The 27,016-nt window shown below is 36.2% G+C and overlaps 2 protein-coding genes across 10 annotated transcripts; one reads left to right on the top strand and one right to left on the bottom strand.

The window, feature by feature from the left end:
* Nucleotides 1-243: 243 nt before the first annotated feature.
* Nucleotides 244-16,684, bottom strand: slf2 (SMC5-SMC6 complex localization factor 2). Of its 8 annotated transcripts, none has more exons than XM_026278848.1 (22): nt 16,572-16,644; nt 15,942-15,983; nt 15,657-15,755; nt 12,677-13,080; nt 10,907-11,113; nt 10,774-10,807; nt 9,695-10,659; nt 9,494-9,573; nt 8,343-8,453; nt 7,920-8,087; nt 7,607-7,709; nt 6,912-6,999; nt 6,686-6,827; nt 6,471-6,570; nt 6,145-6,321; nt 5,795-5,889; nt 5,610-5,697; nt 5,303-5,410; nt 5,104-5,181; nt 3,754-3,840; nt 3,586-3,654; nt 244-1,178 (listed from the first exon to the last, which is right to left on the bottom strand). In XM_026278848.1, the coding sequence occupies exons 3-22, from the start codon at nt 15,703-15,705 to the stop codon at nt 474-476; spliced, it is 3,858 nt and encodes a 1,285-aa protein (XP_026134633.1). In that variant the 5' UTR covers nt 15,706-15,755; nt 15,942-15,983; nt 16,572-16,644; the 3' UTR covers nt 244-473. The 8 variants fall into 8 exon arrangements, with proteins under 8 accessions (XP_026134633.1, XP_026134636.1, XP_026134635.1 ...); XM_026278851.1 differs by having other exon boundaries at nt 15,669-15,755; XM_026278850.1 differs by having other exon boundaries at nt 16,568-16,606.
* A 1,448-nt stretch (nt 16,685-18,132) lies between these two features.
* On the top strand, nt 18,133-26,982 carry cpxm1a (carboxypeptidase X (M14 family), member 1a). 2 transcript variants are annotated; one of them, XM_026278857.1, is made up of 13 exons: nt 18,133-18,493; nt 19,478-19,587; nt 19,677-19,816; nt 20,919-21,003; nt 21,231-21,381; nt 21,986-22,074; nt 22,152-22,275; nt 22,757-22,953; nt 23,116-23,241; nt 24,510-24,804; nt 25,501-25,640; nt 25,728-25,830; nt 26,262-26,982. In XM_026278857.1, exons 1-13 carry the CDS (start codon nt 18,235-18,237, stop codon nt 26,570-26,572), a joined length of 2,130 nt encoding a protein of 709 aa, XP_026134642.1. In that variant the 5' UTR covers nt 18,133-18,234; the 3' UTR covers nt 26,573-26,982. The 2 variants fall into 2 exon arrangements, with proteins under 2 accessions (XP_026134642.1, XP_026134641.1); XM_026278856.1 differs by having other exon boundaries at nt 18,134-18,493; nt 23,116-23,295.
* Nucleotides 26,983-27,016: the final 34 nt, after the last annotated feature.

The raw sequence follows: 27,016 nt of genomic DNA, 5'->3' as shown, positions 1-27,016 counted from the left end.
TGCTTTTGCTGTTATAGGAATATTTTCTGGATGAAGATGCTCCATATTTTTAGGAGCAAGTAAAAATTAATCAGAAGAGATTCGACAGCAGCATAAAGAGTTGATCCTGAAAACTACCAGTGTGCACGTTAACCATATAGACATTACAAGTTTTCACTAATGAAATGCATGTACCTAAAAATATGCTCATGGTCTCATTTTCAGAGAAAAGGAGGCCAAACATTCAATAAGACATCTTAAAAAAAGAAGAATAAAAAATTAAGGACAGCTGATAAATGCAGAACACATACACAGAATATATATTATAAACAATTTGTGAACAACTATAGGCATGACTTGTGTAACTGAAAGATTCTATAAACATTAATGAATGCACAAACCCCCACATAATGTATATGCGTGGATGGCAATTCTTTCTCAGACTTCTCAAACTCCAGCCCTCTCAAATCCCTTCCTTAATTTGTGTTTTCATCTTAGCTCTTTAACAAGTCCTCAAGCTCCTCTAACACCTCAGAGTTTTCTTCTACAGGTATGTGCTTTTGATTTTCTTCATGAGGCTCCTCATCTTTTAGAAGCTCCTCCTCTCTGTTCATGAGATCATCATCACCCTCACACTCTAAGTCTTCATGACTTTCAACCAGCTCTTCATCAGATATTGGTTCAAACTTTCTATCGTCCTCTAGCTCTCTCAGCTGTTGCTCTGGCTCATCCTTTTCCTCCTCTGCATCACTGATATCCTCCACACAATCTTCATCATCTCGTTCGATATTCACCTCACTCTCCAGAAGCTGAGGTTCCCCAGACTCGGAGTCTTGATGACTTTCACCCAGCTCTTCATCAGATATTGGTTCAAACTTTCGATCATCCTCTAGCTCCATCAGCTGTTGCTTTGGCTCATCATTTTTCTCCTCTGCATCACTGATGTCCTCCACACAATCTTCATCTCGTTCAATCTTCACTTTCCTCTCCATAGGTTGAGGTTCCTCACACTCTTTTGGCAAGTTCTCTTCTTCCTCTTCGCTCTCAGCATCTTCGTCTGATTCTGCACTGCTCCACTCTGTGGTCAGAGTTTCTTCTGCACTCTCTAAAGTGTCTTGTGATTTGATGCAGGACTGGCCCTGAGGACTGCTGGACATTTCATCCTCTGGTGGGGGCTTCCAGTAATCATACAGCTTTCCCTGTGAATTACACAATAGACCCACTGAAGCATAGTTCATCCAGTAAATAATGAAAATTCTCTCATCACATACTCACCCTCATGTTTTAAACCCATATGACTGACTGACTTTCAAGGGTCACACTTTAGTTTGAGGACCAATTCTCTATATTAACTACGAGTTTTGCCTCAAACTCCTATTTTGCTGCTTACTAATAGTAAGGTAGTTGTTAAGTTTAGGTGTAGAGTAGGATTATGGGATCTACAATACGGTCATGCAGAATAAGCCATTAATATGCACTCTGTAAGTACTTATAAACAGCCAATCTGTTAGTAACATGCATACTAGTAGAAAACTAGTAAATTATGAGAATTGGTCCTTAAACTAATGTGTGACTATTTATTAGAACACAAAAGAAAAATATGGTAGAACGACATGTGGCTGCTTTTTCTTTGCAATTTACATTATGGTAAAACAGTACACATGAAAACTATATTTCAAGGAAACATTCATACAGAACACATTTTTGCATTTAAAAATGGAGATGCAAGGTTGTGTAATGAAAGATCAAGATAATTTTTTTTTTTTTTTAGTTCAACCTTAACTTTTAAAAAGCACTGCGAAGCAACACACTTTTTTTGCAATTGATGACTGTTATAAAAAAACACAAATCTATGACACAACAAATTCTTTGATGCCACTAGTTCTTCATGCTGACTCTCCCCGTGAACTTTCAGTCACAATGCTTTCCTTTAAGCTGTAGAGACATGTGTTATGAATGTAAAGGACTCATGCTGCTTAAATTCCAAAAACACTTGGAAACAAAATCTGGCCTTCATAGCCAGCCAAAAGTAACAGCTTTTATCAGCAACAGTTGAGAGTATTTTTGTATTCTTCAGTTGACGGTATTCAGTTCAATGTACAAACCCGATTCCAAAAAATGAAGGGAATAATTTACAAATCTCATAAACTTATATTTTATTCACAATACAATATAGATAACATATCAAATGTTAAAAGTGAGACATTTTGAAATGTCATGCCAAATATTGGCTCATTTTGGATTTCATGAGAGCTACACATTCCAAAAAAGTTGGGACAGGTAGCAATAAGAGGCCAGAAAAGTTAATGTACATATAAGGAACAGCTGGAGGACCAATTTGCAACTTATTAGGTCAACTGGCAACATGATTGGGTATAAAAAGAGCCTCTCAGAGTGGCAGTGTCTCTCAGAAGTCAAGATGGGCAGAGGATCACCATTCCCCTAATAATGTGGCGAAAAATAGTGGAGCAATATCAGAAAAAAGTTTCTCAGATAAAAATTGCAAAGAGTTTGAAGTTATCATCATCTACAGTGCATAATATCATCCAAAGATTCAGAGAATCTGGAACAATGTCTCTCAAGTCCGGAAAACAATACTGGATGCCCTCGATCTTCAGGCCTTTAGATGGCACTGCATCACATACAGGAATGATACTGTAATGGAAATCACAACATGGGCTCAGGAATACTTTCAGAAAACATCGTCGGTGAACACAATCCACCGTGCCATTCGCAGTTGCCGTCAAAAAAGAAGCCATATCTAAACATGATCCAGAAGCGCAGGTGTTTTCTCTGGGCCAAGGCTCATTTAAAATGGACTGTGGCAAAGTGGAAAACTGTTCTGTGGTCAGACGAATCAAAATTTGATGAGATGCCATGTCATCCGGACTAAAGAGGACAAGTTGTTATCAGCACTCAGTTCAGAAGCCTGCGTCTCTGATGGTATGGGGTTGCATGAGTGCGTTTGGCTGCGTAGGAGGAGGATCCAGGTACTGAAATGGCCAGCCTGCAGTCCAGATCTTTTACCAATAGAAAACATTTGGCACATCATAAAGAGGAAGATGCGACAAAGAAGACCTAAGAGAGTTGAGCAGCTAGAAGCCTGTATTAGACAAGAATGGGACAACATTCCTATTCCTAAACTTGAGCAACTTGTCTCCTCAGTCCTCAGATGTTCGCAGACTGGTATAAAAGAGAAGAGGGGATGCCACACAGTGGAAAACAAGGCCTTGGCCCAACTTTTTTTGAGATGTGTTGATGCCATGAAATTTTAAATCAACTTATTTTTCCCTTAAAATGATACATTTTCTCAGCTTAAACATTTGATATGTCATCTATGTTGTATTCTGAATAAAATATTTACATTTTAAACTTCCACATCATTGCATTCTGTTTTTATTCACAATTTATACAGTGTCCCAACTTTTTTGGAATCAGGTTTGTATATAACTATCTTGTGAGGTGTTTGTTTGTGAAATTTTATGTGAATTTTTTTTACGGTCATCTTGGCCAGGACTCCCTGGAAGAAGAGTTTTCTTTTATCTCAATGGGACTTTCCTGGAAAAATAAGGATAAGGATAAATAAAATAAATTCATTCACATTACCTCCTGAGGCCTTGTTCGTGTGAGAAGCACCTGCCACTTGGTGTATATCCTAGCCACAAAGTCTTTCACCTACAGAAGAAAAGAAACACACTGCCAATAAAACTCTGGATCCCTTTGATATCAGAAGAATTAGGGATTCTCAGAGAACAGATTGAAGCTGCTCTTTACCTTGCTTCTGTACAGCATTTTCTCGCTCTCCCTTATGTCACACTTAATATGCTTCTCCAGCTGAGAAGAAAGACTCCGCAGATCACTCTGGAAGTGAAAAAGGGCTCATATTGGACTAATTAAGTAATACAATTGTGATATAAAACAATACTTACAAAACAAAGACTAAGGCACAGTCAGATGTGCCTTACTTTATTCATGCAATATTGAGGGAGTAAATTAGACCCACCGCAGTAAGCTTTTGTTGTGCACTTGTGATTTAAAGCAGCAAACACCACATAGGGAACTGGTAAGTTTGATTAATAAATTGATTCATAGATTTGTTTGTTGTCATAAGAACTGAGATTTTCAGGTTATTACAGAGATCTCCAGAATATTAAATTCTGACTGGTCAATCATCTGTCAATCAATAGTCTAGTGCATTTTTTATGCTATTATTTTTTCGGTAAGCAGTTGTGTAATAAGTGAGATAATGGACAATCATTATCGCAAAATAAGAAGTGTCATTGGGTCTATTTTGCCATAATGACCATACCTTACTTAATAATATTAGTCCATTTTTATAAACAAAAGCTATTATTATATATCTTATTATTATTATTATATAACCCTTTAGTCAAAAACAACCTTTATATTATTTAACCATTTACTAATAATTTACATTTACACATTTTAAATTTAACTAGCAACAATGATTGTTTTGTTGAAATTATAGTTCCTTATTTAAAAATTAATAAATAAAATAATTTTTATCATTTTCTTCTATTTAAGCCATTCCAGAGAAAATATTAAAACAATGAATAGTCAAAAATAAGAAAATGAATGACACTGATCTTACTCAAAATGTAATGAACAATGCTAAAGAAGATGTATATTTAAACCAACCTCCCCTCCCCTCGCCCAAAACATCACGCTTCTAGTCAGTAAAATCCTCCCTCACTTCAATTCACACAAGTACTGCTTTCTCTTGAGAGAGTCAGATTAGTTAAGTTCATAATTGGTCCCTGAGGGTATGAGTGGTACCAGAAGACAGAGTGGGGCTGTGTCCACTGACGCTCTTTCTGTGACTGATTCATTGATTCAATGCTTCTTTATGACTGCACTGTAAAATCTATTCACAGAGCATCTCAATTCTATTGGATTGATCTACAAAAATTTGATTTCTAAGTCCATCATCAATAACTCTGCTGAATGAAAAGGCATACGTCAGACCAAACATAAAAACGGCATAACAATGAAAATTAAGATAGATTGAGAACTGTTTTGGAACCGGATTGAAACTTCCTGGAATGTAATCAAATTTTCTTTCCTTACTATATAATAATATAAAAACAGAAATTGGACACTTACTCTCTGAGCTGAGGGTAAAAACTCAAAATTGGAGGCTTCATTTGTCAAAGTCAAAAGGCTGTAGCAGAGGTAATATGCCTGTGCGAAAGAAGATCATTTATCAGCTTATTAAACTTTAAGTGGTTTCACTTTATCACTCTTGGATATTAAAAAAGTAATGATCCAATAGCTCTCATCCCTCAGAAGATTTTCTGCTTACTTGTTGGTCTAGATTGGCATCACAATCTTCTGCTCTCCTTGCAGACCTAAGGCCTTTCAGTAGGGACGAGGGACGCATTTGAGGTAGCAAAGGTTTCAGCTCAGACAGCTGGAACAATAGTGATAGAAATGAAGATTAATTTTTTATCTTCAAACACTGCATTTCTTCAAAAATGAAAGTGGTTTGACAAGCTTGGCCAGTGGATGATACACCTGCACAATTGCACTCATCACAAACCATAAAGCATCTACAGAGCTGACCTGTCTAAACATTAAAAAGCTGTTAATATTCAATGGATTATTCTCACCTTAAACTCTGTCCCTGAGGGTTTATAAGTGCAGGTGTGATTCAAGAGCTTTGAGATGATAGACACACTCAGGTGTCGTTTTAATTGCCTGTTGAAGAAATAGCAGATGAATAATTGCAGAAAGCATTTAAAAGTAATATAAGTATATATCATTTGTTTTTTTCATATTGTATATTTTCATTTACTTTCCACAACTGCTATCTGGAAGAAGATAAACAAGTCTCCTGAGGTTGTGATGATCTTCTGACAAATCAGTCAGGGTCTGACAAGCTTTAGATATCTACACAGAAAAAAAAGAGAAAGCTGTGTTAAATATGAGAAAATGATAAACAGGTTGTCCACCTAAAAATACAAACTATTTTCAGTTTTAACTTTCTTCCGTGGAAAACAAAAGAAGAATGCACTCACTTCTTCATTATATGATAACTGAATTTTGGGCTCGAAAATGATAATGGTTTGCAATAGTGTGAGGGCAAGTAATGATAACGAATGTTCATTTTTGTGTTATAAGAATAGTGAACACCCTCTTTCTGACCTGTACATCCCAGTGTGTGATGTTTTTGAGCAGATTCTGGAGCAGGAGGCTAAAGTGTCCAGTAGGTAGCAGCTGAAAATGAGTGTCCAGTCCAATTCTACACACTACCGCCAGAAGCAAGAGCAGCTCGTCATCAGTGTACATTCTCGGACACAATGCAGTACAAAGGGAGAGGTACTGAACAAATAAAAACATAACAATAAAAACATAGGCACAAATTAGATTGACAATTACTACTGCTTTTAAAGCTAAACTATCGTTCAGTTAATTAAAAATCACCTACAACACAATACATGATAAACTTATTCTTAAAATACTCTGCTTACATTGAGAACACTCTCTAAATTATGTACTGGTAAAGTGGCATTGTCTTTCATGTTAGATATCAATCCGTCTTGGCTGGTTTCTTCTGGCTGAAAGCTCTCTCTGCCAACACATACATATGCATTAAAATACCAACGTAGCATTTTTATGAAGCTGAAAAAACATATGACTAGCACAGAAGTATAAGGTTGCAGTGCAAAAAAAGTAAAAAACTCACAAAAGATCTCCCTCAGTAAAAGGGGGTTGCAGAGCCTCCAACGGGAACAGACTGATAAATGATGCCCCCATGTTCAGGAAAACCAGGGTGATGTCCCGTACAGAAGGAACCCACACTTTAAAACTTGGCTTCTGGTGTTCAACTATTAACACAACAGTCAATTTTAGTGCTTTATCCGTTCTATGTGAACAGCATACTTGGCCATTATGAGGTCTTTCAAGCATACCTATGTGTTGAGCAGCAGACAGAGCAATGGTCTGCAACGACTGCATGATGTGTGAGGAAATAATGGGGTTTGGGTGAACTGACATCATCTGAAAAAGAGTGAATTTCAGGCAGATAATTGTGCACTGTGTTAAAGTGCTGGTTGTAATTAATTATTAAAATTAAATCAAGCATTGAATTTTAATGAATGAATCATTTTGGCTATATGACAATAAGTTAAGTCTATGAAGTTGTATGCATGTTGGGGTATTAAAAGCATAAGCTCTCAAGAAAGTAACCCAACTGTAATGTCTAAGATTTGACAGGTTTAAACGTAAATGTCTCAACAGAACAGAAGTTACAGACTTCCTATGAGAGAATATAAGACGGTGTGAACAAAATGCAATGAGTCAAATATCACAGGAACAGCAAAACTAAAACTTAAATTCAACCAATGAACAATACAAAAGGAATGCTAATACATATATTATCTATTTCAACTAAAAAAAAAAAACTAAAAAAATACGAAGCATCAGTGGCCCCAAAAAGAGCATTCCATTAGATAACAAAAAATTAAAGCTCGTAGCATTCATGTATTTTTAAATGTAGATTAATTCTATATATTTTTTGGCCCACTGTATAGTGCATCCATGTGTTACTGACCAAGCACACAGTGTTTTGTAGGACAGAAAATATGAGGAAATAGGGTGGTTTTACCTGGAAAAGCCAGAGTGTAACCTCAGGCTGACATGGGAAAGAAAAGTAGGCTTTCCGCAACAAGCCAGCACTGATCAGAGACAGCACATGCTCAGTACGGGCCCTATAGAGGAAGAAAACAAAAAGCTGATATTGCTAAAAGTGCAATAAAGAATACTAATAACAAAAACCACCAAGCCTAATTTTAATTTGTTCATTTTCCACATTTAAAAAAGTAGCACATTTTGACACTTGATATAATATTTATACCTTTTATCTTAAGCATGATCTAAAAGCTAGAGAAAAGTGAAATGACGAGTGCTGGCAGTCTTACTGAAGGAGGATTTGCTGTGATTTGTTACGTGGTGTCACACTAATCTTCCTCAGGTCCAGTGTCTGGTGGTTGAAGAGTCGACCAAACCTAGCAGGTAAGAATACTTCCTCTCCTGGGTGGATGTCCCTGATGGCACATGAGGCAACCGAGAACCTTTGCAAAAATTCCCTAAAAATTAAACAAAGTTTTTCAGATTAACCATACATTTTCAAGAGGCTGACAATATTCTACATAATACGAGGTAGAATAAATATTCAAACTCCAAAAATTATATTTAAACTGACTGCCTTAATCTACTTTAAACCATAAAAAGGCTTAAATGCAGTTTGAATTGGTGCAGACAGTCATTACTAAAGATTGAATAAAAAAATAAAATAAAAAAAAAATTATTAAAACAAGCTATTTACAGTATGAACAAAATACCTTTGCTCAAGTGAGATGTCTTCCTCTTTACTTTCACTGTTTTCGTCCTCATATGAATTCAGCAGATCCTCTTTACATGACTCAAGTAACTGTCTCTCCAACTCTTTTGACCTGTGTAGTCAAATTAAAAACTAGTGTCAAGTCATTATTAGACATGTATCAGGGTGAGACTTCAGGCTAAATGAAGCTGGTTCTGTCTCAACAAATTCTGCGATAGCATAAATCACAGGTCTGCGAGACTGACAGTCGGAATAAACAACAATGTCAATTTTACACACTCAAAGTGTTACTGTCAGCCAGAATGCCTGGCATTAATACCAACACCACCATTGTAGCTGGTGGTTGTCTGCACATTACTAGTGGTTCTAGGGGAGCAGTTCTCAACCAGGGCTCAGAATATTGGCCTTCAAATATTGTCTCGGACACATAAGGACCTTGGAGTCCAAAAGGCTGAGAACCACTGTTCTAGTGTGTCTAGCCAGTTGCTTACAGTTTGAAGTCAAGAGTCCACTTAAGTCTCTATAGTATGGTGCTTATGGATGGCCATTTTAGTATCTCATGTGTCAAACTTAAAATCCTAAGTAACAGTAAGTCTCCTCAACAAGTCACATAATTTGAGTTCTTATTCACGTCTTGTAGTCCTTTCATAAAGTGCACAATGCTAAATGTAAGCAATGTAAAGGCTGATTCAAGGGAATAGCTCACTCAAAACTGAAAATTCTGTCATCATTGACTCATCATGTTTTTATATCTTCAAAACAAAAATGAAGCTCAAATATAGTAAACGGATGCTCAAAATTACAGTTGACCTTGTTTACCATATTTGATTTGCCCGATGTATTTGTGTTTATCAGTGTCTTTATATATATTTATATACAGATTCAAAGTCTGAATTAAACCTAGTTTTAATATAAAGCAATCTTGACTCTTCAGAAGAGTTAGATTCAATTACTCGATTCACATTAATTACTTTGCTTGCCTTAGTAAACACCACTAAACTAACCACTAAAAGCTGTCAACATTGAGATTTTGACCTCTCACTCATTGATATCCCAAAGCACTACAACAAACCAAGGGGCTGCCAAGCACAAAATGAGACATGCTGGGAAGTAAGTTGGGAGGGAAAAAACAAATCAGGTTTTCAGACCAACCTCTGATATTGTTCCTTCTCTTGCAGCATCTGCTCCAGTGTATTTCTGTAACTAACGGCTTTGGTTTTCACTGCCTCAGGCTAATACAGATGAATTAAAAAAAGAAAGAAAAAAGATACGAGTTTGTGAAAATCAGGCATGTTTAAGAGTGATTAATGACACATGAGGTCATGACATGTTTTTAAACATCCTTAAACTTACTGCTGCTTTTGAGATCGGTGTGTTGGGCTCTGAGAAAGCATCTTTTTCAGGAGTAGCAGGCACATGGTCTCTCCGACTCATCAGCTTCTCCAGCGATGGCAGTGGATCATCTTCATGACCACTGCTGCTGCTGCTGAGGCTGATATTGCAGTGCTCTCTCAGCTCGTCGCCAGAGTCGTCTCCCAGCTCAATATCTAAGGGATCTTTCCACTTGGGGCACCAATACTGTTCTCTTGATTCTTCTTTCACCGAAACAGCTGGGGCAGGCATGATAGCCTTGGGGCTGCGTGACTGCTCCACTTTCAACTGCGTTCTTTCATCCGATTCCATCTTACATGAACTGGCTTGTTCTGCAAAGCTGGGTGAGCTTAGATCAGGACGATGAGCGGACAAGTGAATTTTAACACTCTCCTTATGGTCAGAAGTGGGGTTTGTGTGTGTGGAGACTGTACAAGTTTCTCTTTCAGTATTTGTTTTTTTGTAATGAGTTTTGGGCGATGGCAAGCAGCAGTCTGGAGTAAAGAGGGTCTCGATGCTGTCGAACGTTGTGCTCGACTTCGGAGAGACTTTGCGCAAATGCGGCTGGCTTGGTGGAGCTTTGGGATTTTTGTTGGCTCGTGCCACCATAGCGTCTTTAGGCTCCGAAGTCACGGGTGATTTAACGAGTTGAAATGAGTGAGGTTTGTCGCTCCCTGTATTTGAGTCCTTACATGGTTCAAAGAGCTGCCTGGCGAAGGAAGGCGTAGGTCTCGGTTTATTGCTGCTGTTTTGTGTGACAGGAAGCGGTTTGGGAGACTCTTTCTCCTTTATAGTGATCACAGAGTCATTGCTGGACTTCACAAAAGCACGCCTGACGAACTTTAAAGGCGAGGTGGGTTGGAAATCAACACATGGTCGTTTAATTTCCTTCTCACTGTCTGTACTAGCCTCCCTTTTTCTCTTTGCAGATAGAGACATCCTGCCCTCTGTTGGAAAAAAGTAGTATTTGATATAGAAAGAGAAACGGCTTCATTTCATAAGTTATAAAAAAAAAAAAACTGTGTAAGATCAGTAATAAAACAATGAGTAATAATCCATACCTGGACTAGTCTTGCGGTGAGGGGTACTTAATTCCTGTAACACAATCAATGAAAATAGATGAAAACCTGTTTAACATCCAGTCACTTGAAAAAAGGTGGCATATCATATAGATCACATAGATCTTCACTGTACCTTCTGTAAGGACATGTTGCTACAATGAGAGGTTTTGTGGTCTTTATTCTCCAGTCTATCTTTTTTCTGATCAGGATGGTGAATGAATCGTTCCTCTTTGTTAATTGACACTTTGGGTTTATGCTGGAATGAGCAGGAACTACTGCTCTCAGGGTTACACTCGGAATGAGATGTATGAGGGAGAGAAGGAAACAAACCTCCTCTGACCTGAACAGAGAACATCAGTGGATTAATGGCCATGAAGATGGTATCAAATAAGCAGACACCAACCACAAGCTATAACAATCCTGACTGTAGTAACCTAATCTAATTGACATGGTTCCCACTTTTTTGGAGAAATTAATTTCCAGTTCTTTGGCCTTTCCAGTAATAACAATAATAAAAAAAACATCTTTGATTATGGCAGATGCATCAAAGAGTCATTCAGATTTAGAATCTGTTTGACTGATTCAAAGAAAAGAACCATCTATTATACAAAATAGCAATAGCAATAAAACAATAAAACATTTTAGAACTTCACATAAAGAAAAAAACAAAAATGCAAAAAATAAATTGTCATGACTTTTAAGACTTGGAAAACCTCATTTTTTTATTACATTACATTTTCCATCACCACAAAAGCCCTGAATTTAAATCACCAGAAAAAAACAGTGACCACATAAGCCAATGTAAAGTGTATGAGCATTTAGTAGCAGGGTTTCCCATACTGAGGGAACTGCAGGGGGAAAAGCTAATTAATTAAATAATAAAAATGTAAAATAAATAAAAAATTTCAAAATAAAAACAATCAAAACTAAAGTTTTTTTTATATTTTCTTTGTTTACCTGCATGTCATGTGACCATTAACTGACATCAGATAATTGTGAACAAGCAAATGCATTGTTAAAGGGATAGTTCATCCAAAAAGAAAATCTGATGTTTATCTGCTTACCCCCAGGTCATCCAAGATGTAGGTGACTTTGTTTTTAGCTCAAACCATTGCAGTCTATCATTCTTATAATGTAAGTGGATGGGAATCACGGCTAAAAAAAAAATACAATAAAACGAAAAAAAACAAAACATACACAAACAAAATTAAATTAAACCCTACGGCTCGTGATGATACATTGATGTGTAAAGACACAAAACGATTGGTCCGTGCAAGAAACTGAACAGTATTAATATTGTGTTTTTAACTATGATTCACGCAATGTGCAAACTGTGCGCATTCTATCGGCACCTATCTCTCAAATGGTTCATTGACACTATTTATAGTCTCAATTAGGAATGTCAATGGTCCATTTGAGAGATAGGTGCCGATAGAACACGTACAGTTTGGACATTGCGTGAATCAGAGGTAAAAACACAATATATCATTAGTGTATCATCACGGGCCGCAGGGTTTAATTTGGTTTACAGTAGATAAACATCAAATTCTCACTTTTGGGTGAACTATCCCTTTAAATTCTTGAAATATTAAATTAAAATCTCAGGAGGTGCAGCAATAATGTATTCACTTTAAGGTTTAATTGTATGATTTAATTATTGGGTTCTTCAGGATGTAAAGTCGTGGAAATTAAAAGTTATGGCAATGTTGCCATTTAATTGTTTTCTATTTATGCTAAGCTATAAAGTATTACAAAAGTTATATCTTGCTATTACTTAGAATAAAACTTATCCAATTTGTCAAAGGACCTAATTCAATTTGGCTGACAAAAAAGTTTGGGAATCCCTGCATTAGAATACTGATATAAATGCATTAAGAAAAAAATTAATTATAATTGTTTTTACCCTCAAGTTTTCATTCAGCTCCTTACTGAGAGCAAAAGAAATGTCTCTGTCTCTGTTGTAAGAACTATTGCTCCGCAGAGTGTCCTTTTTAACCGTGGAATTGAGAGAGCCATCCTTCCTGAAGTTAATGTTGCCATTATCTGGTTGTAGTTTTCTCATAACAACTTTGCAATCCAGAATACCATCCTGATGTGGTCTCTTATTGGAGGCTTTGAGTGCAGCTGAAAAGGACTTGTCCCTCTGCTCTAGCTCAGGGTTTTTAGTGGGCGTGATGCATTTAGGCAGTGAGCTCAAAAGTTTTGGAGTCTTCTCAGAAGGTTGAAGACAAAGACTACCTGACACAGGATGTGGTGTGGCATCTACACTGTCATGTCGTGGAGCACCTAGTGGAATTAATTCTTTCACTAAAAACAAAGAAAACACATTGTCAAGCATTCAGACAAGAAGTGCAAAAGAAACCTATTCATATCATCATAGCAGCTGTATCACCTCGCAAACCTATTATATATCTTAGTGCATGCTTATTAAGATTGTTAGCAGGCACAAATCAGACTGACATGCAAAGAGCACTGACAGTAGATGGCTGGAAGATACTAGAAGACTTATGTACAGATTTTTGGAGTTATAGACAGTTGCCGAAAGTCAGAGCCAGTCTGCAGATTTTTAGCAGTCGCAGAAAATCACATAGTGAATGATGAGCGCAGAGTGTTGCCAACTCATTTTCAGGGAAAGTTGCTAAAGGAACGTTGATTTATTGCTACAAGTTAACGTTAATAACGTTATGATGTCATTGTGCAATGACGTCATTGCATAAGCACGATGCAAAATTGTCAGAACATCAAATCTCAGCAAAAACACTATATTTTATATATGTTTGTAAAATAATAGGCAAATATAATAAAATATAAATAGCTGTATTTTTTAATACATTGAATTATTGAACACTTAACACATTTGTGAATGATTACAACTTAAGTTTTTATTTTATTTTATAACAACTAGTAGTAATCCTACACATTTTTCAACAATTTTGCTTTAAGAAGTCTATGAATAGTTATTCTCTAAGAAACATCTGTAAAAAATAGGCACAATCTACTATGTTGATAGGAAATAATTTTCCGGAATTGATTTTTTTACCTGCATTTTAAGTAATGCATTGTGCTTTCGGGTTACAGTGGATAATGGATAATGTCCTGGAAAATTACGATTATATTTTTCATTTTTCTTACTGTGTATTGCCTGAACAATTATCGCAGGTACAAGCTAATAACAAAGTGTATCATAAATGAACAATTATTAAATTATTATTATTATTAAATTGAACAACTGCAAACAGCAGCTAACTTAATTCATGTGATGTGTGTACTGCTAGGCATCTTTGGTTTGCCTTTGTGTAATTTGGATGGGAAATGTGTTTCTTTTTATTGTCTGAGTCACTTATCAAAAGTATTTTTATCAAATGTATTTTTTAAATTGCTAAATTTGTTTCTTGGTGCTTTTGCAAGAAAAAGTTGCTTGGGTAGTCTGAAAAGTTGCTAAATTTAGCAACAAAATTGCCAAGTTGGAAACACTTTTAAGTCTTTTTCAGACTTTTAATCGATCCAATCTGAGGATCAAGCACGTTTGTTATTCTGGTATGACTTTAGAACACACATTGTTTCCATGTCAGTCGTTAAGTGTAAGATTGCTAAGCTGTTGCAATTTTCAGAGTCGAGCAATCCATTCGAGCCCAGAAAATACAAGAGGGTCTGGCTGCAGACTTGCACTTGCACTCTCAGACACTAGCACTTCCGCTAGTGACGTCACTTGCAGTCTTTATTTATTTATTTATTTATTTATTTATTTATTTTACTTTTTGTTTGAATTTCCCAACATTTTATAACAGTAGCCAGGTGGCGAAGACAAGAAAAAAATAAACAAAATTACAATGTCACTTGCAATCGAAACAAATAGTGCTTGTTGCCAATGGAGACAAGAAGCTGTGGTGGTGAATAAACGCAATGCGCAAAGTTTCGCGTTAAGCATTTTTCCATATAGAACAAACTCTCTACAACTTGTTTATATCACTGTCTTTGTCCATTAAGCTACATTATGTGTTTTATTTATAATGATTTTCTATAGGAGGAAAATGTTTAATGTACAATTTAACGCACTGCGTTCTGTACTCGTCTGCTTGATCCTTTTAAAATCACTCAATGCATTTCATAATGCACGTTCATATTTGCTGGTCTGTATATACGTTGAGTCAACAACAAGACATATAGGCTATGCATGCTGAATTGTCTTTATCATCTTAGTCTGTTATTAGGCCACATTAAGCGTTCGCATTGTGTTCATAGCCATCTGCTTCCCTTGTTGTACAATAAATAATAACTATATATCGAATTTGGTCTTTTAATTGAACTTAACCTATCCTAATACATTATGCCATATTAAGTGTTTGTTTTTTTCTACAGGAGGAAAACGCTTAACGAAAGACTTTGTGTATAGTAGTAGACCTACTAATTTAGTTTTGATCGTTTAATCACCACCACAGCGTCTTGTCTCCATTGGCAACATGCACGAACGTGTTGATTGCAAGTGACGTCACAGGTAGCGGAGAGTGCAAGTAGCGATTGCAAGTGACATTGCAATTTAGTTTATTATTTCTTTTCTTCACCAGCTGGCTACTGTTGTTAAATGTTGAAAAATTCAAACAAAAAGTTATTAATAAATATAAAAATATATAATAATAAAGACTGCAAGTGATGTCGCTAGCGGAAGCACAAGTGTCTGAGAGTGCAAGTCTGAGAGTGCAAGTCTGAGAGTGCAAGTCTGAGAGTGCAAGTCTGAGAGTGCAAGTGCAAGTGCAAGTCTGCAGCCAGACCCTTCTCAGAAAATAAGGAGAGACAATCTGCAAGCGAATTGTGCCATACTGCAGTAAGCCCACAAGCAGATCAACAGCAGCCCAACACACCAAGCATCCCTGTATGGTATATACCAGATATCTCACCCATAGAGGTGATGTGCTGCTTGAGGAAACTTGACATTTTATACTGATGAAACACAGATAGGTGTCTTTAAAAGTCTTCTGAGTGATCTGTACAAAGTGAGACGTATGGATCAAATGTTAAAAACAAGTGAACTCACATGTGTGCATGCAAAACTAGCATGTGTTTAGATAACCAAATCCCGTTTTGTTAAGTCTCTGCCATTTACAACACACACCACATATTACAGTATTTATATTTGACTGGATCTCAGTAATAGAGGACATTCAACAGACCTGTGCTACATGCTTCCAGTTTTCTATCAGGTGGGCGTGTGTCTGTAGAAAAAGAAAAACAAAGAAAACTTTAATCGTTGGTCTTGGAAAAGGTAATGGGGGAAAAGGAAATACCTACTTCCAGCACTTTCCTCCTATTTGTGTCGACTTTCACTATTTGTACTTTGTTACTGTAATGTGTTTGAGCGGGAACAGAACCAACAACTTATGCTAATGTTAGATTAGAGAAATTAAACTACTGGCAATAGTTTAATTACTCGAACGATGTTGTTTTAGCCGAAATGCTTGATGTTTTATGATCCATAAACTATTAATTATCGTTACACAGAAAGGCGACCATTAATCGTAAGACGCCAGAAAATGCTCTTAATGCACGAGACTTGACCGACTACACTAAACAAATTCTCAAATCAAAGCATTTAAGTTACTTTACAAATGAGTGTTAACTTGATTCATTCTGACAAAACGTTATACATAGTCAATTTTGCAAGTAAACAAGAAAACCACAATTTACTAGATGTCAAACCGCGTGAATGGCGGAGACTTTACCGTATACGCGTCCGTCTAGTTCTGAAAAAGTGTCAAATGTTATATAATCCTTACAACAAAATGATATGTGATGCAACCAACCATTGCAGAAATTTATTTGATCCACTCCATGATGGAAGAACTGTTGTGTTTGCGGGGAGCCGCCATCTGTAAGAGGGAGGAGCGAGTGATGCAGTTCCCGGAAACGGCCACTAGAGGCGTTTAGTTTGAGCGCCAAAATCAAAAGCGTCTCACAGTGAACAGTGGAGACTTCAGAACAAAACAACAACAAGGATACTGATTTAAACTCTTACAATGTCCCAGAAATACCACAAATAGTTTTAGAAAACAATTACAATAATTTACCAAAATAAGGTTTTTCGTTTTCCAAAGCTTGTACTTTTTAAATTTACTGTACATACAGTACACAGATATTTTTAGAAAAAAGTACTACTGTAAGTCCCCAAAAAGGGTTTGTTCATGTTTCAAATGTTGTAGTACACTCCTAGTTACAAGACTGACTGTGAAATGTTGTGAAATGCTGACTGTGAAATGTTGACTTTGGGGCAGTAATTTTCTTTGAAATAATTCTATACTGTACAAATATGAAGGGAGGCATTTGCTAAATATTTTGATTAAAATATATTTTGGTGAATTGCTGTAGTTATTTAATTTCTAAAAATATTAGTATATTGTACATACAGTAAGTGAGATTTTGGCAAAATATCAACTAAGTAAACCTTGTAATTTGTATTTAAAAAAACACTTTTAATACATTAAAGTAAGTTTTTCTAAGAATATATATGTGCTGTATGTACAGTAGAACAGAAAATGACAAAATGTTACCTGTAGGCCTAGTAAGTCAGTCTGGCCATGGGTAAAACTCTGGAAAATGGAAAACCCTTTTTGGTTAGTTACAGTATTTTTTAATTTTTATTTTAATTTTTATTTTTTTGTAACTTATTTGTGCGTTGTACGTACAGTAAAGGAAGTATGCGGCAAAATTTCAGTCAGTCTTGAAACGGCAAACTACGACCTTTGTAACATAAAAAAAAAAAACTTGGGGGGACGTAGGCTACAGTATTTTTTAATGAAAATAATTGTGTATGCTACTGTAGCTTTACAGTTTGACAATGTGTTATGTTAAAAGTCATTTCATTTAAAATACATTGGACGTCTGTACAGTTGGTGAAATAGTTTTGGGCGATAGCGCAAGCTTTTTCCGGTTTAAATAAATTATTAAGACGAGTTTCTGATAGGCCTACTGAGACTTTTATAACAGTCTCAGACTTATACATTTTTATTTATCAGTTGTCAGTGTCACTCATGTCCCAAAAATCATAACTAATATGATAATATTGAAATGCTTAGTTGACTAAGCAAAGTACGTTAGTTTTAATTGTGTGGATAATGCGAGGCAATTTGATGACTGAGATTATAATTTGACATGAACGTGACGAGATTTTTCTAAATAAATGGGTTTAAGTAAACATTTTTTTTTCTAAAATAACAAATGTATTATTTTCCTTTTCTTACCAAAAAAAAATGTTACACAAAGGATTAGAAGCCTAAAAAATCTATGTGTCAAATATGATACAGCAGTCTTTATGGGTTTGTTTTAACAATCACGCTTCGCACGGCGCTATTCTACAATATACGGTAGTGGCGGCGGTCTGGGATTATGTTACGGGGCGTTCTTCCAATATCTGACTTTTAAATTCTGCTTGGAGTCTTGTACACGAATATAGGTTATAGGAGAAGGAAAATGCTTATGCAAAGACTACACGTTTGTGCTGCAATAATACTTTGCACTGCACATGCCCGTCTTTCATTTGAAAACCAGACAGTCGATAATAATGTTACCAAATCTGAATCTAATGATTTAAAGTCAGTATTAAATCTGGTGGGGAATGTTACTGAAAGTTTGGACACAGCAAAACCCGATGAAGACCACACTCAGGCGCAGAGGAATGCCAGTGAAGATGGAGAACAGATGAACAAAGAGAACCATGGAGCAAAACCAGGCGAGTTCATGATCAGTCAACAGTTGCCTTTAAAATAACTGTGATCTATTATAAGTGATATTTCAGTGAAATGTATCTCTGTGGAACATAAAAGAAGATATTTTGATTTTTTTATAATTTTTTTTATTGTACAATTAAAGTTGGCAGTCATCAAAACAGTTTAGTTTCCAGCTTTATTCAAAAGATCTTCTTTTGTTTTTCACAGAAGAAGGCTACACTGAAAGTCACTCATTTTGGGTAAACTGAAGTTAAGTTGTCCATAATAGTTGACTATTCATTCATACTAATATTTATTCCAATAGTCACTAGTGTCTATTCAGTTTATATTAGCATTAGAATTTATTCAGCACATACCTTTTCACTTAGTTATAATGCATAACTTTTTACTTTTTGTGTTACAAAAGATTTTTTTATTTTTCTTGATCACATTTGTTTAAAATATACTGTGTACTTAAGGGGAAAATTAGGTAAAGAATTTGTGGCAACACATGAATGAATAAGCAACAAAAATGATTTGTTTTAAGCAATAACGATGAATCAGTCGGACATTTGTTTGCTCAGCATTCCTGCAATCCCACAAGAAGAAGATGTTTACTTCTTGGAGTAATTTCAAAAGAGCACCACATGAAACCATTTAGAGACAGAGAAAAACTGTTCCCAGCACTTTCAAAAATAAATGTTATTTTTGGGCATCAATATGAAGAAACCTTTAAGATACATTGACAATTTAAAATGCACAAAACATTCTTTATCATTGAAAACGTTTCTTTAGTTTATTAAAATGTTCTTTACATTTAAAAAAAGTTATTTTAAGTAATGTTCATGGAAAGGTTCTTTGTGGAATCTTCTGTGAAAACCATAGAACCTTTACTTTTAGAGAGAGTCAATGTTAGAATCCTTCTGAACATTCTCAGGCTCCTCTCTGGCCTAACGAGTAAGAGTTGATCAGTCTCAAATGAGTTTGTCTCAATCTCAATCTATCAGATTGTCCACCGCTGGGTCTGGAGTCTCTGAAAGTCTCTGATGATCAGTTGGAGTCTTCATCATATTTGAGCGTTGGGCTTGGGCCTCACAGAGGACGCCTTAACATACAGGTCAGCCCACTGTGTGTTTGTTTAAGAGGCTTTTGAAGGTAGATTTGATGTAGCATGTTGTGGATTTGCATACGTGTGTTGTTTTTTAGTCTGGTATAGAAGATGATGATGAGTATGATGGAGCGTGGTGTGCTGGGGTGGAGGATCAGGAACAGTGGTTGCAGCTGAATGCTCTCAGACCAACACTCTTTACTGGCGTCATCCTCCAGGGCAGAAACTCTATCTGGAGGTCAGTGTGTGTCTTTGAGCTTCATCATCTTCACTGTCATTATTCTCACACACACATACACACACACACACACACACACACACACACACACACACACATTTTTATTAGAGTTCTTGCAAGGCAGTGGTACTCTACTGAAGTTGCTCTAATTAGTCTTTTTACGCAACTAATCAGCTCCAACCATTTAACACAGACTCGCTTCATTCAAACGTTTGTAGATCATTTTAACTGTCGGTGTGCTTTGGTGTCATTATAATGTTTGCATACTGAATTACAGTTGATATTTCCTTTCTTGCACATATTCATCACATTTGCCACATTTACACTGTAAACATCACGTATTGCATTAACTTTGTAACCTTTGTACTAAAGCTTTGTAACCTTTACAGTTAGAGTTTGGTGTTAGCATCCTATCTTGAAAAACAATTGTGCACTTAATTGTATTGATTGTACACTTCTGGTGTACTTAAAAATGTATATTTAAAAAACTGTACTTGCAGATAATATGATATTAATGAAGTAAAGGGAAAATAAATGTATTCAAAGAGACAACATTTTTATTACTATGTTTCTTAACACACTTAAGTTGGCTTTTAAATAGTGCACTTTGTAATATTGAGTTAAATGTTTTTCTTCAAAGTATGTTTTTAAAATAATTATGTTTTAATAATCATTTGCCTTGTTTTAAAGATGTACACATAAGCACATGTATAGCACTTGGTTATCGTTTTAATATTAGTGTGATATATTTTATAAAGTTAATATATTTTAAATGTACTAAATTGCAGCTTAATATAAATGTGTAGTTACAGTTCTGCTAATTTCATTTAACAAGAATGTTAGCAAGTTATGATATGTTTTAATTTAATTGTAAATAACATGCAGTTAAGGGTCCAAACACATAACTGTACATTCAGTTTGCACTTAAGTATATTCTTTTAAAGTATATTATTTCTGTAATAAGTACTATACTAATAAGTATTTCTGTACAACGTATGCTAACGTGTACTTTTTATTTTCTCAAAGGTCAGCTTTTACAGGATATATGGATTTTCATTATATTCGTCTTGCCAAAAGTGAGTTTGTCTTTATTTGTGTGCAGCTTGAACTGGGTCCGCACATATAAAGTGCAGTTCAGTAATGACTCATCGGTCTGGCAGCCCTGCATGAATGGATCAGAGGAGGCCGTGAGTTTATGTTTTATAAGTAACGGTAACCTACTTTTGTCAGCTCTGAACCACGGGGCTTCCCATGAGGATAAAACATGACTTAGGAGTTTATAAAAGTAGAGAAGCATATAAATCTCTAAAGCCTATTATTTGTAAAGTAAAGTTTTTTTCTACATGTGTCTTACATTTTTTCTGTTCTATTTGTGTACTGTGTCATCTCTCCTAATTTGAGATTTTCTATGCAGGTGTTTGTCGGGAATGAAGATTTGGAGACACCGGTTCTGGCTCTGTTTCCTGAGCCCTCAGTGGCACAATACATTCGCATTAACCCACAGACCTGGTTTAGCAATGGCACCATTTGCCTCCGCGCTGAAGTGCTGGGCTGCCCAGTGCCAGGTTCAACATGACACTACTGTACTTTGAAATATTTGGGTCAAGATGGCAAATGGCGTTTGGAAACTTTTTTTTGTGCCATTTTTTTTTTTCATATTTGAAACAGCATTTTGAATATGAAAACATTAGGCTATTTTTATGCATACACTGCTAGGTCAATAAGATTTTTTAGTGTTTTTGAAAGAAATCTCTTATGCTCGCCATAATTTAAGTCTGTACTTATGTGAATAAAAAGGTTATAATGTAAAACATTTTTCAATTTAAATGAAGTTTGAATAAATGTCATTTATTCCTGTGATGCAAAGCTGTATTTTCAGCATCATTACTCCAGTCCTCAGTGTCACATGATCCTTAGTAAATCATTCTAATTAAAAATGTATAAATTTATGCATTTAGCAGACGCTTTTATCCAAAGCGACTTACATTGCATTCGGGCTAACAATTTTTCCTAACGTGATTTGCAACTCAAGACAGCCAAAAACCTCAACGAGTCAGTCGACCTCCACTGTAGATCTTGCATCAAAGACAGTTATATTATCAGTTTTTCATGTTTTAAATTACCAATCTGTTAAAAGTGCAGTTTGAAAAAACCTGTCTATATGTTTAGATCCTGACAGCCCCCATTTTTCTGAGAGTGAGAGCGGATCCTTAGATGATCTTGACTTCAGACACCATAATTACAATGAGATGAGGAAGGTTGGAGTGATTTTAGACCTTCATATTCATCCTGTTCATTAATGTAAGTGAACTGACACACGTCACTCTCCCTCTAGTTAATGAAGTCTGTGAATGACGAGTGTCCAAATATCACACGGATCTACACGATTGGGAGGAGCTACACTGGACTGAAGCTTTATGTTATGGAAATATCGGGCAACCCAGGAAAACATGAGCTTGGTGAGTGTTCACTTTAAGACCCTGGAGCTTAGCAGTTATTCAGGTCTCTAAATCTAGTAGACCACACACATAATTCCAGTGTTCTAATGATGTTTTTCCAGAGAATTCATTTTTCATGTCCCATTTGTCCTTTAACACAGATAGTAGATGTTTTCTTTGCTTTTAGGCAATATTTTGCTCAGTCATCATATCTTTATGTAACATGTTGTTTTCACACATCTGCTTTTCATCTCCGATTTGGCCAGAATAAACATTCCATCATTAATCCGAGTCTATTGGGGACTCACCAAAAGCATAATGTAGCAGTTTGACTGCTCTAATCTCTCTGTGAGGGTAGAAAATATTCCAATCAAAATTTTCCATGATAATATCGATAAACATTCTAGTCCAATCTGATTTTTTTCTGTGTGCATAATAAAAATAACATTGTCATAAAATTGTCGTGAATGCATGATTTTAAATGAACACTGTTTGCAAATAGGTGAGCCAGAGTTTCGCTATGTTGCTGGGATGCACGGGAATGAAGTTTTAGGCCGGGAGCTTTTGCTAAACCTTATGCAGTATATCTGTCGTGAATATAACCGAGGCAATCAACGTGTCGTACAGCTGGTGAAGGACACACGCATCCACCTGTTGCCATCTATGAACCCAGACGGATATGAAACAGCCTATGAGAAGGTAAGCGAAGAAACAACACTGACTTGAATGTAGAAGTTTAGGTGGATGTTTTTATTATCATTACAAATAATTAAGATTATACATTCTATTTACAATCCCACAGAACCAACTGTAGTGTGATCACTGTCTTGTACTCGTTTGCGCTTCTGTTTGTTTCAACAGGGTTCAGAACTCTCTGGCTGGGCTCTGGGACGCTACAGTTTTGAAGGCATCGACATGAACCATAACTTCCCTGACCTCAACAACATCATGTGGGACGCTCAGGAGTTGGCCTTGGACAAGAAGAGAGTGAGCAACCATTACATTCCCATGCCAGAGTACTACACTTCAACCGAAGCATTAGTACGTAAGAACTGTCATCCATGCTTTGCTATGGCAGCCCTTTTCCACTTTGAAAAAATGTTCTACACTTATATTATAAGACACAAAGGGACTTACATTGCATTCAGGCTATACTTTTTTTTTTTTACCAGTATGTTTGTTCCCTGGGAATCGAACCCACAGCCTTTTGCACTGCTAACACAATGCTCTACAACTGAGCCACAGATTACTTTTTATCTCTAAATACTGAGAAAAATAGTAAAAATTGCAACATATAAAGTCACAATTGTGAGAAAAAAGAAATGTGAGATAAAAAGTTGCAATTACCTTAAAAAATTGTATCCAATGTAGAAACAAACTTCCATGCTTGGCATTTCTGTATGTGTACTTATAAAACACTCTGGGTGCAGCTGACTTATTATTATTTTTTTAAAAGAGCTTATATTTTTTGTAAAATAATTGATAAGCAGCGGAATATTGTTGACTATGAAAACAGCAGAGCTTCGAGCTCTTTCAAAGGTTCCTATGTTCCCTCATACTGTTTGTTTTATTTGGACCAACAGTGAAAGTTAGACTTAAGGGTTACTTTCATTAAACTGTTCAATAGTCTGCTGTACAGATAAGGACACATTGTGCACAGGGGAACCAGGGTCAAGTAGATCTGAAGAATGTGAGCACTTCCTGTCAGCTGAAGCTCCCTCTGCCGGGGCCTCAGATGGAAAAACACACAGCAGTGAAAGAACAGAAAACAGATTCAAAAATATGATACATGCAAGATGATAGATGCAAACTCAGATATGAAAACACATAATAAAAGAACACAAACGCCGAATTCTTTTCTGTGGATTATGAGATTATTATAGGCAGTTTCACTTTTGTGCTTGGGGGAGGGGCTACAGGAGCCAGACTCACATTGGAACTAGACCCAGACCAAGATCCTAGACTAGACCCTAAACCAAATCATCATATAGCAGATGTGTTTGCATAGTTTTGTTTTTGTAAAGTATACAGAGTTGTTTTGCATAGTTGTCAGAATTCAGAATTATATATATATATATATATATATATATATATATATATATATATATATATTATTATTTTTTTTTTTTTTTTCAGTTATTTTAGCACATTTGGTAAACTAAACAGCTGCCATCTAGCTTATGTAAAATACGTTTTTAATATATATGCTGTATATATATGTGTGTGTGTGTGTGTTTTGCACAATCATTTTCAAGGTTGCCCCAGAGACGCGTGCTGTAATCAGCTGGATGCAGGACATCCCGTTTGTACTGAGTGCTAATCTGCATGGGGGAGAGCTGGTGGTCACTTACCCTTTCGACTGTACACGTGATTGGATCCCTCGCCAGGACACGCCCACCGCAGACAATGATTTCTTCCGTTGGTTGGCCACCGTCTACGCGTCCACCAATCTGGTGATGGCAAACCCTGAGCGGAGGATCTGTCACTCTGAAGACTTCCAGCAGCACAACAACATCATCAATGGAGCGGACTGGCACACCGTACCAGGGAGTGAGTAAACATCAAACACGCGTGCATTCAGTGTGTAACTTCATCAATTCATACAACAACATTCAACTGCAACTGGGGATCTCTAATAGAGATGACACAGACATATTCAAATGTAAATGTCTTGTAAAACATATTCATGAGTATGTAGAGTGTAGATGTTTAGATAATATAAAATAAAAATATTTAAATGTTCCTGTAACTCAAGTGGTAGAGCATTGCGCAAGGTTGGGGGTTTGATTTCCCGGGAACACTTGATAGGTAAAAATCACGCTTTGGATAAAAGCGTCTGCTAAATGCATGAATTTATTTAATTAATTTATTTATTTATTAGTTGCTCCATATTGAAGACTAAGAATGGCATCTAAAATATATATAATAATAATAATGTATTATGTATAAAAAATGTATTAACATGATATTAAATAATAAATTGATTAGTAATTTTTATTGCACATGTACTTTATACTGTTGCCAAATTGTGTGTGTGTGTTTCATTTGTTTTGGTACACTTTTAAACATGAATTAACATCAATTTGAAAAGTGATTAATCTATTTGCATTTTATTTTTGAATGAATACACTGATAATTCCTTCTACATTTGATTTTTGTTTGGCATGCATCTTATATGAAAGTCTTTATGTACTTGATTAATTTCAATGTCTTATACGTTTCTTATATTTTATTTTTGCTTTATAGGTATGAATGACTTTAGCTACCTCCACACGAACTGTTTCGAAATAACTGTAGAATTGTCCTGTGATAAGTTCCCACATGTCAGTGAGCTTCCTATCGAGTGGGAGAACAATAAGGAGTCTCTCCTGCTGTACATGGAGCAGGTCAGTTCACGTTCCCTCTGTCCTGCACTGAACATGATCCTGCTGGAACCCATTTCCATTTTCATGGGCTCTCTCTGGCTTCTGCAGGTGCACAGAGGGATAAAGGGCGTCATCAGGGACAAGGACACCAGAGCTGGCATTGCAAATGCTGTCATTAAGGTGGACGGCCTGGGCCATGACATAAGATCTGGTATACCTCAGCCTCAATATATATATATATATATATATTATAGTTACTGTTCATATTTTGTGTTTGAATTTTAGCTATTGAGATTTTTATATACCGGTAAATGTTTTAGTTTGTTGTAAAGTTTCAATTTTGTTTTGTCATTTTTCTTAGTTTGTTTCTAAAAAATATATATCTATATACTTTTATTTATTAGGTTTAATTTCTTCTGTTTTTTTTCTTCTGGCAAGTCTGAGTGGAAAGCTGAATTGCAAGATATAAACAAAAACAAAGAGCTGAATTGAGAGATGTAAACAGAATTCAGAATTTGTATGGTTTTAGTTAACGGTTATCGCTCTAGAAATCACTATGCCAGATAGACTGCATTACAGCAATTCAGTAATGTTGTTAATACTGAAAATAATGATATTTTCCTTTCTTTCACACGCTTGCAGCTGTAGATGGTGATTACTGGCGTTTGTTGAATCCAGGTGAGTACAAGATAACGGTGTGGGCAGAAGGATATTTCCCACGTATCCGCCACTGCTCTGTAGGGTCAGAGCCCCACGCGACCATCTGTGACTTCACCCTCACCAAAACTTCACAGGATCGTCTTAAACAGATCCTGGCCAGCGGTGGGAAAATTCCCCGGGACAATCAGGTACGGATCCGAGCCATGCGAATGCGCAAACTCCGCGCCAGCACCAAGATCCTCAACCGCCGCCGAGAACAACAGCAGCGTCTTAACAAAGTTAAACGGAAGTGAGCGGCTCATCCGTAAAATAATGAGCCGGTCTGCCGCAGGTTGAGAGACATTGAGATTCAGGACTGCAAACTGACAGAACAGCTTCCTCTACATTTCTAGAAACACATTTCTACTTTTTAACAACATCATATCTTTGATGAGATAAGAGACAACAGTTCCCCAAAGCTAGTCGAGGATTTAATGTGAAGGATTTAATGCTACTGGTTTTCAGTTTTTCAGCTGTTTTACCCAATGTGATTACACAGCTTATCCCTGCTCTGCTGTTCAGCAGTTGAATGTTTTTCTTTTGTTTGTTATTTTACAGCTAACAGAGATTTCTTATGAGCAAGACTGAGATTGTAGCTGGTTTCTACACTCATAATGTAATGATGATATTATAATAAAACTAATAAAGGATTTTACAGAAAGCAGCTCTGTTTCCTCAGCTAATTAAATGGTTAGTGC

This window comes from Carassius auratus, chromosome 13 (genome assembly GCF_003368295.1).
Source record: "Carassius auratus strain Wakin chromosome 13, ASM336829v1, whole genome shotgun sequence".
NCBI lineage: Eukaryota > Metazoa > Chordata > Actinopteri > Cypriniformes > Cyprinidae > Carassius > Carassius auratus.
The sequence above is the reverse complement of the archived record's forward strand: the minus strand, read 5'-3'. Positions and strand labels throughout refer to the sequence as shown.